The following is a 14,599-nucleotide window of genomic DNA, read 5'->3' on the forward strand; positions in this document are numbered from 1 at the left end:
GCTTGTGATGGGAGCTGAAAGACTGAGCTCCCGGAGGACAATTTGGAGGCAGGGAGGTCAAATTCAGGGCGTATCCGCACCGCACTATTTGGAGAACCCACTGGTCGGAGGTTATGAGAGGCCACCTTTGGTGAAAGAATTTTAACCTCCCTCCGACCAGTAGATCGTCCGGTACGGACACTTGTAGGGCGGCTATGTTCCCATGGATCCAGTCAAAAGCCCGTCCCCGGCTTTTGCTGTGGAGGCGCAGGGGGCTGCTTAGGCGCACGCTGTTGACGAGAACGAGCGCGCTGGGGCTGTCCCTGTGCCTGACGAGGCCTTCGGGCCGGCTGGTTGTACCTACGCTTTGCAAAAGAATAGGGTGCAGCCTGCCGGGCCCGGGAAAAACGCCCGCCCGTGGGGGCGGGTGCTGAAGGCGCCCGGTGGGAGAGCTTGTCGAGAGCGGTTTCCCGCTGATGCAGTTGGTCAACCATCTGCTCGACCTTCTCGCCAAAAATATTATCCCCCCGGCAAGGGACGTCAGCCAGTCTCTGCTGGGTGCGGTTGTCCAGGTCAGAGGCACGCAGCCATGAGAGCCTGCGCATCACTATACCCTGGGCCGCAGCACGAGATGCCACGTCGCAGGTGTCAAAAATCCCCCTGGACAGGAACTTTCTGCACGCCTTCAGCTGCCTGACCACCTCCTGATAAGGCCTGGACTGCTCCGGCGGGAGCTTATCGACCAGGTCCGCCAGCTGTTGCACATTGGTCCGCATGTGAATGCTCATATAGAGCAGGTAAGATTGGATGCGGGTCACGAGCATGGAGGATTGGTAGGCCTTCCTCCCAAATGAGTCCAGAGTGCGAGCCTCCCGCCCCGGGGGCGCCGAGGCGGTATCCCTCGAACTCCGTGCCCTCTTGAGAGCAGAATCCACGACCGCTGAGTCATGGGGCAACTGGGGCCGCATGAGCTCTGGGTCAGAGTGGATCCTGTACTGGGACTCTGCTTTCTTAGGAATGGTGGGGTTAGTTAGTGGTCGCACCCAGTTCCGGAGCAGCGTCTCCTTCAGGACATTGTGCAGCGGTACCGTGGAGGACTCTCTAGGTGGTGATGGATAGTCGAGGACCTCGAGCATCTCGGCCCTCGGCTCTTCCACAGAGACCACGGGAAAGGGAATGCTTATAGACATATCCCGCACAAAGGAGGCAAAGGAGAGACTCTCAGGAGGTGAGAGTTTCCTCTCCGGTGACGGCGTGGGGTCCGAGGGAAGGCCCGTAGACTCCTCTGAGGAGAAATATCTCGGATCCTCCTCTTCCCCCCACGAGTCCTCATCCTCGGTGTCGGACATTAGCTCATGTAGCTGAGTCCGGTACTGGGCCCGGCTCGACGTCGAGGCACCAAGGTCTCGGTGTCGTCGAGCGGTGGACTCCCGCGCCGGCGGGGACGGAGCTCCCTCCATCGACGTCGACTCCACCTGCGTGGCTGTCGAGACCGGCACCGCAAGCGGCGGCGGTGTCGACGTCCCCGGCGCCGGGCTAGAGCTCGCCGGCGCCACAGTCATCGGCAGCCTGGCGCATCAGCCCTTCCAGGATCCCCGGAAGGATGGCTCTGAGGCACTCATCCAGGCCCGCTGCCGGGAAAGGCGGTGGGGCCGGTAAGGGTGTCGGTGCCAGAAGCTGCTGGGGGCCAGGAGACGGCACCGAGGTGCCGGAACCCCGACGCGTCGGTACCTCCACAACCGACGGAGACCTCTCCTCTCGATGATGACGCTTCGGCGTCGACTCCTCTTCAGGATGCACCGAGGGCTCCCGGTGACGGCGCTTCTTATCTTTTTTCCGGTGCACGTCACCGGCGCCGGAGGGCATGGAGGAGGAGGAGGTCGATCCCCCTCGGTCTCGAGGTACCGGGTCCGACAGGGTTCGGTCCCGTGGCTCACGAGCTGAGGGAGTGACCGGGGCCGACTGCCCACGCGGCCTCTCAACCCCACTCTCACCGGCGGACCGGCGGGCCGACGGGACCTGTTCTCCTGGGGTCGCTGCCATCGGTGCCGATGTCTCGGGCATCGATACCGGTACCGAAGAACCGGCCTTCGATACCGATGCCGTCGAGGTCGACGTCGAGGGGCCGGCGCAAGTTCCAAAAAGACGGTCCCGTAGAACTTGCCTCGCAACCTGAGTCTGTTTCCGGAGACCGAGACACAAAGCGCACGACTTGAGATTGTGCTCCGGCCCGAGGCACTGGAGGCACCAAGCGTGGGTGTCGGTCTGCGAGATCGGCCGGCCGCAGCGACCACACTTTTTAAATCCACTCGGGACCTTCGAGGACATCGACGGAAAAATCGCGTCGGCGAAGTCAAAGTCGGCAATGGTGGCTAAAATCACACCACGAAAATTTAAACCGACCGAGCGGCCACTAGGCCGCAACGTGGCGTCCCCGCTAGTAAGCGAGGGAAAAAGGGGAGCGCGTGCTCCACACGCGCGAAAATCCTTTTTTTTTTTTTTGCTTTACAACAAAGAAAAGAAAATAGGGAACCGTACGGTCCAAAAGCGACGACCCGCGTAAACGCGGTCGAAAATCCGGCGGCTGAAACAGAGAGAGAGGCAATTGCACAACTCTCTCCAGTCGCGGAAAAAAAGTAACTGGCGGGAGCGGTCGCGCACGGGCGGGAAGACGGCCGCGCATGCGCGGTGGGCGTGCCCTGCGTGCCGACCGTCCCGCGAAGCTTTTCCGGTTGGTGGGGGCTGCCGCGGACGTCAACCCCAGTCGTGAGAACAAGCAGCCTGCTTGTCCTCGGAGAATATGCATTATGCATGTGTATTACTTTTCAGTATTTGTTAAAAATGTATTGTATTAGTTATATCACCAAGTCTCCTGTTCACTTCCTGATGGACATATTGTACATGCATATATTTGTCATAACATGCTATATAAACATACAGCATTACAAAAAATATATAAAAATATGTAAATATGTTTTAGAGACTTGATTCCTGAAACATACAATTTTCTTGCAGGAACAGACCATGTCAAGTCTGTTGTATCTGATTTTCTCAAATTTAAATTTTGCTACAATCAACCTATGGAAAGAAGTGTTTGATTTGGCCTGTATCCCTTCCCCCTCGGCTGTCTTAAACGTGAAACAAACTCAATGAAACTATTTCCACTCCCACCTCCCTTTAGAAACTTTCCCTTCTGTCTCTGGCTGAATGACTCAATGTTGCACTTATTTTTTGCTCCTGGCTGAAGGCACTCTAGGACCCCCACCAAAAGCAAGGAAGGGGGGGGGGGGGGGGGGTATGGCTCCCAGTAAGGTTGAGCTACTGTTACTGGATGTGGTGGTGGGGACCTGGAAACCTGGATTTAAAGACACCTAGGTTATGCGGCCCTGATGCTCCAAGTTCTATAGAGTTTTTTTTTTTCAGCTCTGACGAAAACAGTGGGTTTTAAGTTTGTAATAGAGAGTTGCACGGGGACAGAAATCCTACCCATCCCCACCCGTCCCTGCTGGAATCTTACCCGTCCCCACCCATCCCCGCTGGAATCTTACCCGTCCCCACCCATCCCCGCAAAAATTAAAACCATTCCAACCCGTCCCCACCCGTCCCCGCAAGAATTTAACCCATCCCCACCCATCCCCGTAAGAATTTAATAGTACATAAAAGAAAGTTCCAGTCAGCTCCCTTTCTGGATTTGAGCCACAGCACTGTAGGCAAGGAAGGAATAGAAGTTGGAACTTGGAACACTCTGGTGCGCACATGTAAGATTTGTCTCTGATTCACTGGCAGTGTGTGCTGAGGATGAGTCCATTCACGCCACATGCACGCGCCAGTAGGTCAGGTGACATCTGATTCTCGTGCCTGTGTCAGAGCTGAGGTCTGTGCACCAGCCTGGGAGCAAAGAGGATTAACAGTAACATAGTAAGTGACAGCAAATAGACCTGAACGGTCCATCCACTCTGTCCAATAGTCACACTCATGATCAATTCATCATTAAATCAACGAATGTGATATTATATACTTGATTATGGTCTTTCTTTCGTGTTTCTGGAACAAAGACCACAGGAGTCTATCTGGCCCCATCCTTATGTTCCAACTGCTGGAGTTGCCATCGAAGCCCACTCCAGCCTATTCATGTTCTCATTTGTGGGACACAGACCGTAAAAGTCTGTCCAGCACTGTCCTTATGTTCCAGCCACTGAAGTTGCTGTCTAAGCCCTTTCCAGCCCATCCTACACCAGATTGCCATGTATGAGACACAGACCATACAAGTCTGCCAGGTATCAGCTCTAGTTCATCACAGCCAGAGTCGCCAACTAAGTGTCACTTGACATATCCACACACATGCAGCCATTTAAGGTTAGCTTTTATATAACTTCCATTTTCTAATTAGAGATCCTCTGTGTTCATCCCACGCCTTTTTGAATTCCTTCATCATTTGTGACTCTACTACCTCCTTAATGGAAGACTTTCCACATTTATGCTGTTAAAGCAAGGAAGAAGAGGAGGAAGAGACAGCGCTCAAATAAATTGGTATTCGGTAGATGAGAGGCTGGTGCAGGTGCAGCTTACACTTCCACGGGAAGCCCACAGAACTGGTTCCATCCCCGCGGGAACCCCGCAGGAACTGCCTCCGTCCCCGCGGGAATCCCGCGGGTTCCGCGGGATTCCCGCGGGGACGGAAGCCGTGCAGCTCTCTAGTTTGTAACTTGTATTATTTCTTCAAGTGTATTTCTCTAGTTTGGCCAGCAGGAGTGTGTGTGTGTGTGTGCGTGCATGTTTATGTTTAAAGCCGTTACAGAGAATTTTAGTTTATTGCCTCTGCTTGTCTGGACTAAGAATCCTGGTGGTTTGTGTGTTGGCTCTGTGACTGCTTTCTGGGAACTGTGGGACCACTAGGAGTGTGGCCCCAGTAACCTAGAAATCACTGGGGATAATTTCAGAGCGGGAGACTTGCCAAGAGGCGGTTGGGACCCAGTCGATGGGAGGGGGGTGGAAGTGTAGAGCACAAGCAGCAGGTGCAGGCGGACCTGAGCTGTGCTGGGGATAGACCCTTTAATTGGCTGCAGGACAGCCCCAGGCAGATGGCTAGGTGTTTCATGACCGGCTCCTGTGGAACCTACCAAACAAGGGTCTCAGCTCCCTTCACAACCTACCTGATCAGATGTAGACAGTACAAGCTCTCACCTAATACCTGCTACAGATCGAGAAATACTGGCTGGGTCTGGGTTGCACAGCATCCTTTATAGGGTGAAGACTGAGCCTGTAGTTCTCAATCTCCAACTGCTAGCAGGACAGCATATTATCTACACATCTCATCTGGAAGAACAATTGTTAACATGTACAAAACCCACATTCTTCTTCTTCCTATTGTTCATAAATACTCACCCGTTCCTTCAGCTGCATAACCTCTTTATCTTTTTGCTGCTTCCAGTGACGGAACTTCTCTGCTTCCTCTTTCATTTGCCTCATCAGTTGCACCCTCTGTGTCTTCATCAGCTATATAAGAAACAAGGGAAAAGGGGTTGGTGGTGGGGAGGCGAAGATAGTGGTGGGCAGACTTATACGGTCTGTGCCAGATTCGGTGGTGGGAGGCAGGACTGGTGGTTGGGAGGCGGGGAATAGTGCTGAGCAGACTTATACGGTCTGTGCCAGAGCCGGTGGTGGGAGGAGGGGCTGGTGGTTGGGAGGAGGGGATAGTGCTGGCCAGACTTATACAGTCTGTGCCCTGAAAAAGACAGGTACAAATCAAGGTAAGGTATACACACGAGTTTATCTTGTTGGGCAGACTGGATGGACCGTGCGGGTCTTTTTCTGCCATCATCTACTATGTTACTATGTATGTTATGTCTATTAGAGAGGCTGCCAAACTTCTCACACAATACTGGGATAATCAATGCCTTTTCAATTTCTAAATACTAATGCTTAGGGGTTTGGAATTCCATAAACTACTTTTGCTCTAAAAGTTTAAAAAGAGGTTCATAATACCTCAGAAAGTATACTAACATAATTCACTTTAGTGGTTAAAGTCATTTTTATAATTTCTAAATGCCCCCCATTATGACAAACAGTGACCAGGTGATGTTAAATCAGAAATTATACTCAAGGCTCTGTGTCCTTAGCAACCATCTCTTCCATGGTTAGGATATGGGCAAGCCAAAGATATCTTAAGAAATGAGGGTTGCATTTAATAGGAAAGCAAAAACCCAATGATTACAGAAGGGTTGTCTCTTATCTGTCTTTAACAGACCAACCAAGAAAAAGGGGGGGTTGAGAAGAGGGCAACTTTGTCTAGTCCCTCTAGATAATGAAAAAAATGGGCAGTTTTCCTGTTAAGAAGAAATTAATCTTACCTGCTAATTTGCTATCCTTTAGTCCCTCCGGACTGGCCCAGAATGCAACTGATGGGTTGTGCACCCCTTCCGGAGAGAGAGCCAATAAGAGCCCTGGCTAACTAACTAGACTCAGTATTATCCTAACAAAGTAGAAGAAAAGACAAGAAACATTCTGTGCAACTGGGAAACTTGAGCATCCACCCGGGACATAGTCCCATTGGCAAGAGGCCTCATGAGAAATGGGCCTGTACCATCGCAAGGATAACTGGGGAATACAGTTATATATTTTCCAATGCCTTTTTTTTTTTTTAAACAGCAAATGCTCAAAGCAGCTCCATGGAAAAAAAAACAAAAAAAAAAAACTACGCGCTAAACAAAACTAGACGTCGTACCAACAAGCACTGATCGGGAGGGATCTGGGCCAGTCCCGAGGGACTAAAGGAAAGCAAATTAGCAGGTCAGATTTAGTTTCTCCTTCCTTAGCATCCCTACGAACTGGCCCAGAATGCAACTGTTGGGAAGTAAATAAGTTATCATGGGAGGGACCCTAGCAATCCCTCCATGAGAACGCGTGCACCAGCTTCCTGACGACACTGAACATCCAACCGATGTTTCAAGAATGAATGCAAAGACGACCAAATAGCCGCCTTACAAATCTCCAATGGAGGTAACAGTAAACGCTCTGTCCATAACACAGCTTGACCTGTGGTAGAATGGGCCTTAACTCCATCCAGGATAGGTTTACCGGAAAGTAGGTAAGCGGAAGCAATCATCTCCTTAAGCCACTTAGAAATGGTAGGTGTAGATGCTGCGGACCTTTCCTGGAGCCTCTAATCAGCAGGAACAGACGATCTGAGCATCTAAATTCAGATACCTCAAATCGACATTGACTCTCTGAACCAGAGGAAGAACGTAAAACCGTCAAAACTACTGACAAATGAAAACATGACAGTACTTTAGGGAGAAAAGAAGGAACTGGGTGTAAAACTACCCTCTCCTTAGAGAACTCCAAAAATGGAGACCGACAAGAAAAGGCTTGCAACTCTGAAACTCTCCTAGCCGAGGCAATGGCTACCAAAAATACTGTCTTAACAGTCAGGATGCTGAGGCCTCAAAAGGTGGCCTAGTAAGAACTGAGAGGATGAGATTCAAATCCCAAGTCGGAAAGACAGCCCTAAAAGGAGAACAAGACGACTCGCTCCCAGAAGGAACTGAGAGACATCCGGATGGCTAGATAAGACTTTACCCTGCATACGCCCTCCAACACAAGACAACGTCACTATTTGAACCTTAAGAGAAATAAGCGCCTATGCTGTAAAAAATCCAAGACTTCAGACACCAAAGCCCAAAACAGAGCAATGTGATCGGAACACCACGACTCAAACACCCGCCAAGTCCTGATGTAATTAAGAGAAGTAGAACAACGTGACCTAAGCATCATGGCAACTACATTGGCGGAGTAATCCCTTTTTGTCAGCCTAGCCCACTCAAGAGCCAAGCCGCAAGACAAAAATCGAGCCAAGTCTGGATGAACCACTGGTCCCTGTACTAACAGGCCGGAGACTCAGGCAATCTGAGGGGAGGGCCTACACGAAGTAGCATGAGATTAGCATACCATGGCCTGCGAGGCCAATCCAGAGCTATCAAGATTACCCAACCCCTGTGTGCTTCGATCCTGTGAACCAGACGACCCAGAAGAGGCCATTGTAGGAAAGGCGTACAGAAGCTCTGACGGCCAGGGCTGGAGCAGAGCATCTACTCCTCTTGCTTTGAGGTCCTGCCTTCAACTGAAATATTGAGGAACCTATGCGTTGAGATTTGAAGACAGAAGATCCATGACTGGACGCCCCCAGTGATCCACCACTGCTTGAAACGCTGTCACTCAGAGCCCATTCCCCCAGGTCCAGAGTGTGACTGCTTAGAAAATCTGCCAGAATATTCGCTGCTCCCGCTATATGAGATGCCGAGATAGCAGAGAGATGGCTCTCTGCCCAACTCATAAGCTGAGCTGCTTCTCTTGCCAATAAAAGACTTCTTGTCCCCCCCCCCCCCCCCTGTCGGTTGACATACACCACCGCCGTGGCATTGTCTGATAAGATGTGAACTGGTTTGCTCAGCAGCAGAGGGCAAAATGCCTCCAATGCTAACCGAATCGCCCTGGTTGCCAAAAGATTGATCAAGCAGGAAGCCTCTGTCCAAGAACACACGCCCTGTGCATACTGACCCCGACACAGATACCCAACCTTTCAGGCTGGCATCCGTTGTGACTACTATCCATTGAGGAGGATCCAGAGGCATTCCCTTGGTCAGGTTGGGTGTCCGAAAACAGAAGAAGGCTGGCATGTTGCTGGGCTCTCACAGGCAATTTCATCAATACAGCATTCTTCCGCAGAGACCATCTGGATAGAAGAGATTTCTGTAGGGGCCTCATATGCGCCCTGGCCCACGGCACTGCTTCTATCATTGCCGCCATAGAGCCCAATACTTGAAGATAATTCTTGCACAAGGAGGTGCCCTGTGCAAAGGAAGCCTTAATTTGGGCCTGCAGCTTGAGAATCCTGGATGGAGGGAGAAATACTCGACCTGTATTGAAGCACACTCCTAAGTAGTCGAGGGACTGTGACGGAACCAGTCGACTCTTGAGAGAGTTGACCATCCAACCAAGGGATTGCAGAAACTGAACCACTCGATCCGTGACCTGCAAGCTCTCCTAATACAACTTTCCTCTGATCAACCAATCGTCCAGGTACGGATGAACCAAAATGCAGCCACCATCACCTTCATGAACGTGCAAGGCACCATAGCTAATCTGAACAGAAGAGCACGAAACTGATAATGCTTGCCTAAAACCGCAAAACGAAGAAACCACTAATGCATGAGCCAAACTGGATTATATGCAAATACGCTTCCATCAAGTCCAGCGCAGTCAAAAACTCCCCGGACCTGACCGCTACTATGACTGACCGGAGAGTCTCCATATGAAAGGAGGAGACCTTGAGGTCCCGATTGACAGCCTCGAGATCCAAAATTGACAGAGCATTCCCTCCTTTTTTGGGAAGACAAAATAAAGGGAATAACAACCCTGTTGAATCTTTGAGGCAGGAACCAGACAAAACTTGCAAATCGAGAAGCCTTTCTAGAGTATCCCGCACTGCACCCACCTTGAGCTGGGAGCGACAGGGAGACTCCATAAAAGTGTCCAGAAGATGCCGAGCGAATTTTAAGGCATATCCGTCTCAAATAACCTCTAGCAGCCAACGATCGGTGGTAATCTGGGCCCACCTCCAATAGAACTGTGTTAGCTGAGCTCCCACAGGAACTAGAGGCTGGAACCAGACAGACACTTTCATTGGTCAGGACGGGAGGAAGACTGGAAGGAAGCTCCAGAGTCATGACCCCATCTCTGCAAGACCCTCAAAAGGGCTGACCTCTCTGAAAAAAATGGGACCGCTGAGCCAGAGCTACTCTCCCTAGCCTACATAGATGAAAATATCACCCGCTAATAGGATAGGATAGGGTGGTGTCTATCCTCAGGGAGCCGGGCCACTTTAGTATCACCGAGACTTCGGACTAACTTGTCCAACTTGTCTCCAGAAAGAAAAGATCCATTGAACGGAAATTTACTCAACTTTGACTTACCGCATCCGCGGACCCACCGAGCAACCACAGCGAGTATCTAGCAGCTACACTTAAAACTATGGATGAGGCTCTGAGCAAATCGTATAAGGAGTCTGCCAAAAAGGCGGAGCCCAACTCAATTTTGGCTGCTTCCGCATCTACCACTGCCCAATCATCCAAAGCTCTATTCAAGACTCACTCAGACCATCAGAAATACACTCTAGCCACCAGGGAACCACAGATAACTGCCTGAACCACCAAGCAGGAGACATCAAAACTACTCCTTAAGAGAGCTTCCATATGCCTATCTTGAACATCCTTAAGAGCCGTGCCTCCATCTGCAGGGACTGTATTTCTCTTAGTGACCGCCGAGACCACCACATCAACCACAGGAGGTCTAAGAAGGGACTTGTCAGCATCCGGAACTGGATAGAGACTAACCATAGACCTAGAGAACCTAAAGGGGGAATCTGGGACATCCCACTGAGCCTGAATAATATCCCTTATATCCTGATGCATAGGAAATGTCTTACCTGGTTTTCGAATACCTTTCACCAGAAGATCCACTGTACAGCCCTCCATAGCCGTCTGCTATTCCTCCTCAAAATGAAAGGTAGTAGCCACCAAAGAAATAAACTCCTGCAAATCTTCCTTGTGAAAAATCTGGAACACAGATGGATCCTCTCCTGGAAGAAGGGATTCCTCACTCTGTTCCATCATACCGGCCTCATAAGAGATCATATCTTCTCCCAAATAGCTCCCTCCAAAGCTAGCATTTCCTGCTCATGATCAGAAAGCAGATCCTCCTCTAAGTTCCAGGTCCCCCGGAACACTTTGCAAGCAATATCTGCTTTTCCAATGCCTGTTCTAGGGGAACAGACTGAGGACTGGTCTTGTGCAGCAAAAAGGCTCTAGACATTTGCAAAACAAACTCCAGCGGAAAACCCCTCAAGGGCACTGATAAAAGCCACCTCTGTTTGGTCTGAAATTGTGGACTGCAGTGCAGGGCCGGCACTGCATGAGGTAAAATGGCAGCGTTTCCCGCCAACACAGAAACTGGCGCCGACCCTGAAACCAAAAATCTCTAGGCACCGCAGCCGCCGGCAAAGCAACGGGTCTCAGCAGACCAGCCTCCCCATCATTTTCAACGGCGATGCAAAATTTTACATACCCCCTCAAAACCGCAAGCCCCCACCGCAGGCACACAACATCTGAGCTTCTCTGACATGCCAGTGATTCAAATGCGCTGGCACAGCTAATGCTTCTTTTTTTTTTTTTTTAACAAGCTGAGCACCTTAACAAAACAAAACCCCGAAGGAAGCAAGCTGCCACAGATAGAGGCAAACAGAGATGCCCTGCTCATTCGTGCCTTTTATTTCCTTTTTTTTTTTTTTTTTTTAAAGCAGCTGCCTCTCCCAAAGCCATCCAACACTCTTCCCTTGAGGCCAGCTAACAACCTACAAGAAAGTTACAGAAGGGAGACCAAGGGAGAATTGGGGTGGGGGTGGGGGTGGGGGGACCTGGCCACCCAAGTGTCACACCCCCGAGGCTTCAGGAGACCCCTGTAGGTCTCAGCCTCCAGAACTGCAAGAAACACCAGGGCACAGAATAAACCAACACCAAATAGAAAAACCTAAGACACACTATTCTCTAAATTAATTCCCAGATAAATCTGCTAAAAGAAAAAGGCGTAGAGAGACAGACGGACACTGAAAGGGCTCACTACCTTCCACCTGCTGGAGACTGATAATACTGAGTCTAGTTACAGTTAAGCCAGGGCTCTTACTGGTTCACTATAGAGAGATGTTTTTCAGTCTCCACAACCCATCAGTTGCATTTTGAGCTGGTCCGGAGGGACACTAAGGAATGAGCACTTGGGCCCTAGGGTAAGAGTATATGGCTTGACTCAACTCATGAAATATGGTATATACTGAACCATTCCAAAATAGCACATAGGGTGACTCCATGTGGTTGAAAGCTTTTTCTATGTCACTATCATATCTACTATAGCTGAAGAAAAGACGGCAAACAGCCTAGACCTGTCAACTGTGGAACAGGAGTGCACAAATCCACACTGATCCAGACTGACTAGCCAAGATTTTTAGCTACAGTGTGGTAAATTTAAAACGAATCGGAGAAAATTTTTCTTCACCCAACGTGTAATTAGACTCTGGAATTCGTTGCCGGAGAACGTGGTACGGGCGGTTAGCTTGACGGAGTTTAAAAAGGGGTTAGATAGATTCCTAAAGGACAAGTCCATAGACCGCTATTAAATGGACTTGGAAAAATTCCGCATTTTTAGGTATAACTTGTCTGGAATGTTTTTACGTTTGGGGAGCGTGCCAGGTGCCCTTGACCTGGATTGGCCACTGTCGGTGACAGGATGCTGGGCTAGATGGACCTTTGGTCTTTCCCAGTATGGCACTACTTATGTACTTATGTACTTTTTTCTTTCCAGATTCAGTAGGGAAATTGTTTTTTTACCTGCTTTGGGGAACATCATAAAGTATTAACACTGCCTTTTACAAATCATTCCCATTATTGAGAACCTCCTATTCCCAAATCACAGGATTCAACAGCTCTTCCTCTTCAAGTCTTACTAAACCTGAAAAATATGCTACGACAACAGTGAGTGCACTGCCTACCTTAACACTGTCAGCAAGTAGTACCTGTATCTCCTTGTTCAGTTTGCTGACAGTGTGATCTGTTGATTCTCTCATCTTCAGCAGTTTTGACTGCTCAATCAGTTTCTTCTTCAGCTCTGACATTTTGCCTTCCAATTCTTGCAGTCTTTTCCGGCGGCGCTCACTTAACCTATAAACAACGTTTCAAATCTGTAATATTCTTAAGTCTTAAAGGTAGCGTATTCCAGTGAACTGGACCAGCAATATAATATGTCTACATTCATCAATCCAAATAATATGAGATGGAATATCTAGCAAAATTTTGGTTCCCAATCTCAAATCGATTCGGTTGGTAAATATGCAACCTTTCAATATTTCAGATGTCATTTTCAAAGCATTTTAACTGGACCCTTTGCTCAATAGGCAACCAGAGCAAACTCTTTAAAACAGGAATAACAACAATGCACTATTGTAATTAAAACATGGAGTGATTAGTTGGGAGCGGTGGTGGACTAGCAAAGAACTCCAGAGCAGCAGTGGGTTGAAAGAGCAGAATTAAGAAGGCAGTAGGTCACTTCATTGTTATGTATGAACGTCCTGGGGCAGGATAGCTAATCCTATCATTCTACATACCCTGAGTTTATGGTGAGAGCAACAGGTCAGACAGTGGCAGTAGGCAGGTCTCAAGCCTTATACATTTAGGGCATAATCCCAATTTCTGTCTGGAGGGGTACAGTGCTTCAGGTGTATCATGATAACAGCAGAAAGGGCTGAGCAGTTTAGCAGTTTATGGAGGGCAAGCCGACGCATTAGACCAATATGTCTTGATATTAGGTTTCATTTTTATTTGCCAGCTTGTCAGTTCAAGAGTGAAAAGCTCTGGAAGGGGAGCAGTCTGATGTTGAAGAACTCTACAGGAGTACTAGTGCAATGTGGAATTTAGTACTAAGAATCTAGGCCTTACTGCTTCCCCTGCTAGAGTACGCTAAAATGTTAGGGAACGAGACCAAAACCTGGGAGGACCTCTCTGATAAAGGACTAATATTTCTAGGGCAGCTCCCAACCCCCCTCTTTAGTGGAAATCACTAAGGTACTTCACCAACGGTACTGTATACCAGAAAGGATAATTGGATGTATCCTGCAGTTTAATACGGCCAGATTGAACCAATCTTCCATATTTGATGATCCTATCTGAAGGTATAAGTCTATTGGGGAGAGTGTTTAGAATTGATATGGCAAGTCAGAGGTCCAGCTTCCAAAAAATCTGAAAATATATTTGCTTCATTCTTTTTTTAAGTGCTTGTTGAGTATAAGATACTTAGGACATGGAAGGACCTCCCTGGTGTGGCAGAACTTCAGAAATGATTGTGGAAGGTAGAGTATGTCTGATCTGCATCTTCAATGAATCCAGAAGCAAAAGTGGAAGGTAAGGAAGGAATCAAAGCAAGATACAGGATTTGGGGGTGGGGGGGTGGGGTGGGGGGTGGTAGTCATAGTTATGAGTCGAGATGTGTAGGCAAGAGTTGCTAGGGAGAACTTTGAAGGTCTAAAGCTCTTACTCTGGTAGTGAAGGTCGGGTACGGGGAGGTGGTGGGTGCCATACTTTGGAGAGTTTCTGTAGTAAAAGTTGGTTGTGGATTGGCAATGTGTTTCAGTGCATAAAACAACCAAATTGTAGCAGTATACTAAAAAAGTTATAATTTTCTTATCTGCTAGACCAGTCCAGATATATGCAAAAGTACCTAAGCACCTAAATTCCAAGGTGGGAGAAAGGTATGGCTGTCCTGAGAACCTGAGCCGAAAACCAGCCTGTCCACATATTGAGCCTATAAATTCTTAGTAAAGGAATGCAATGACCAGGCTGTGACTCTGCAATATCCTCAGGAAAACTGACCAAAACAATGCCAGAGGCTTAGTCAAGTATGCCTGAAGTTAAACCAAAACCAGGCATCCTTTTATCAAATAGGCTAATGTAATATCAAGATTTTCATACAACAGAAGCAGTACATATAAATCTCAAATATTCATTGTGGAAATCTTGAAAAC

The 14,599-nt window shown here is 48.8% G+C and overlaps 1 protein-coding gene across 1 annotated transcript in view; it reads right to left on the minus strand.

The window, feature by feature from the left end:
* KIF4A (kinesin family member 4A) overlaps positions 1 to 14,599 on the minus strand; it is a 114,524-nt gene that overhangs the window by 69,312 nt on the left and 30,613 nt on the right. Inside the window, exons 7-8 of the mRNA XM_030209792.1 lie at positions 12,599 to 12,743; positions 5,365 to 5,475 (exon numbers count right to left, since the gene is read on the minus strand). Of these exons, the coding sequence (XP_030065652.1) occupies positions 5,365 to 5,475; positions 12,599 to 12,743 (256 nt within the window). The remainder of the gene's footprint in view (positions 1 to 5,364; positions 5,476 to 12,598; positions 12,744 to 14,599) is intronic.

Source organism: Microcaecilia unicolor, chromosome 7 (assembly GCF_901765095.1).
Source record: "Microcaecilia unicolor chromosome 7, aMicUni1.1, whole genome shotgun sequence".
NCBI lineage: Eukaryota > Metazoa > Chordata > Amphibia > Gymnophiona > Siphonopidae > Microcaecilia > Microcaecilia unicolor.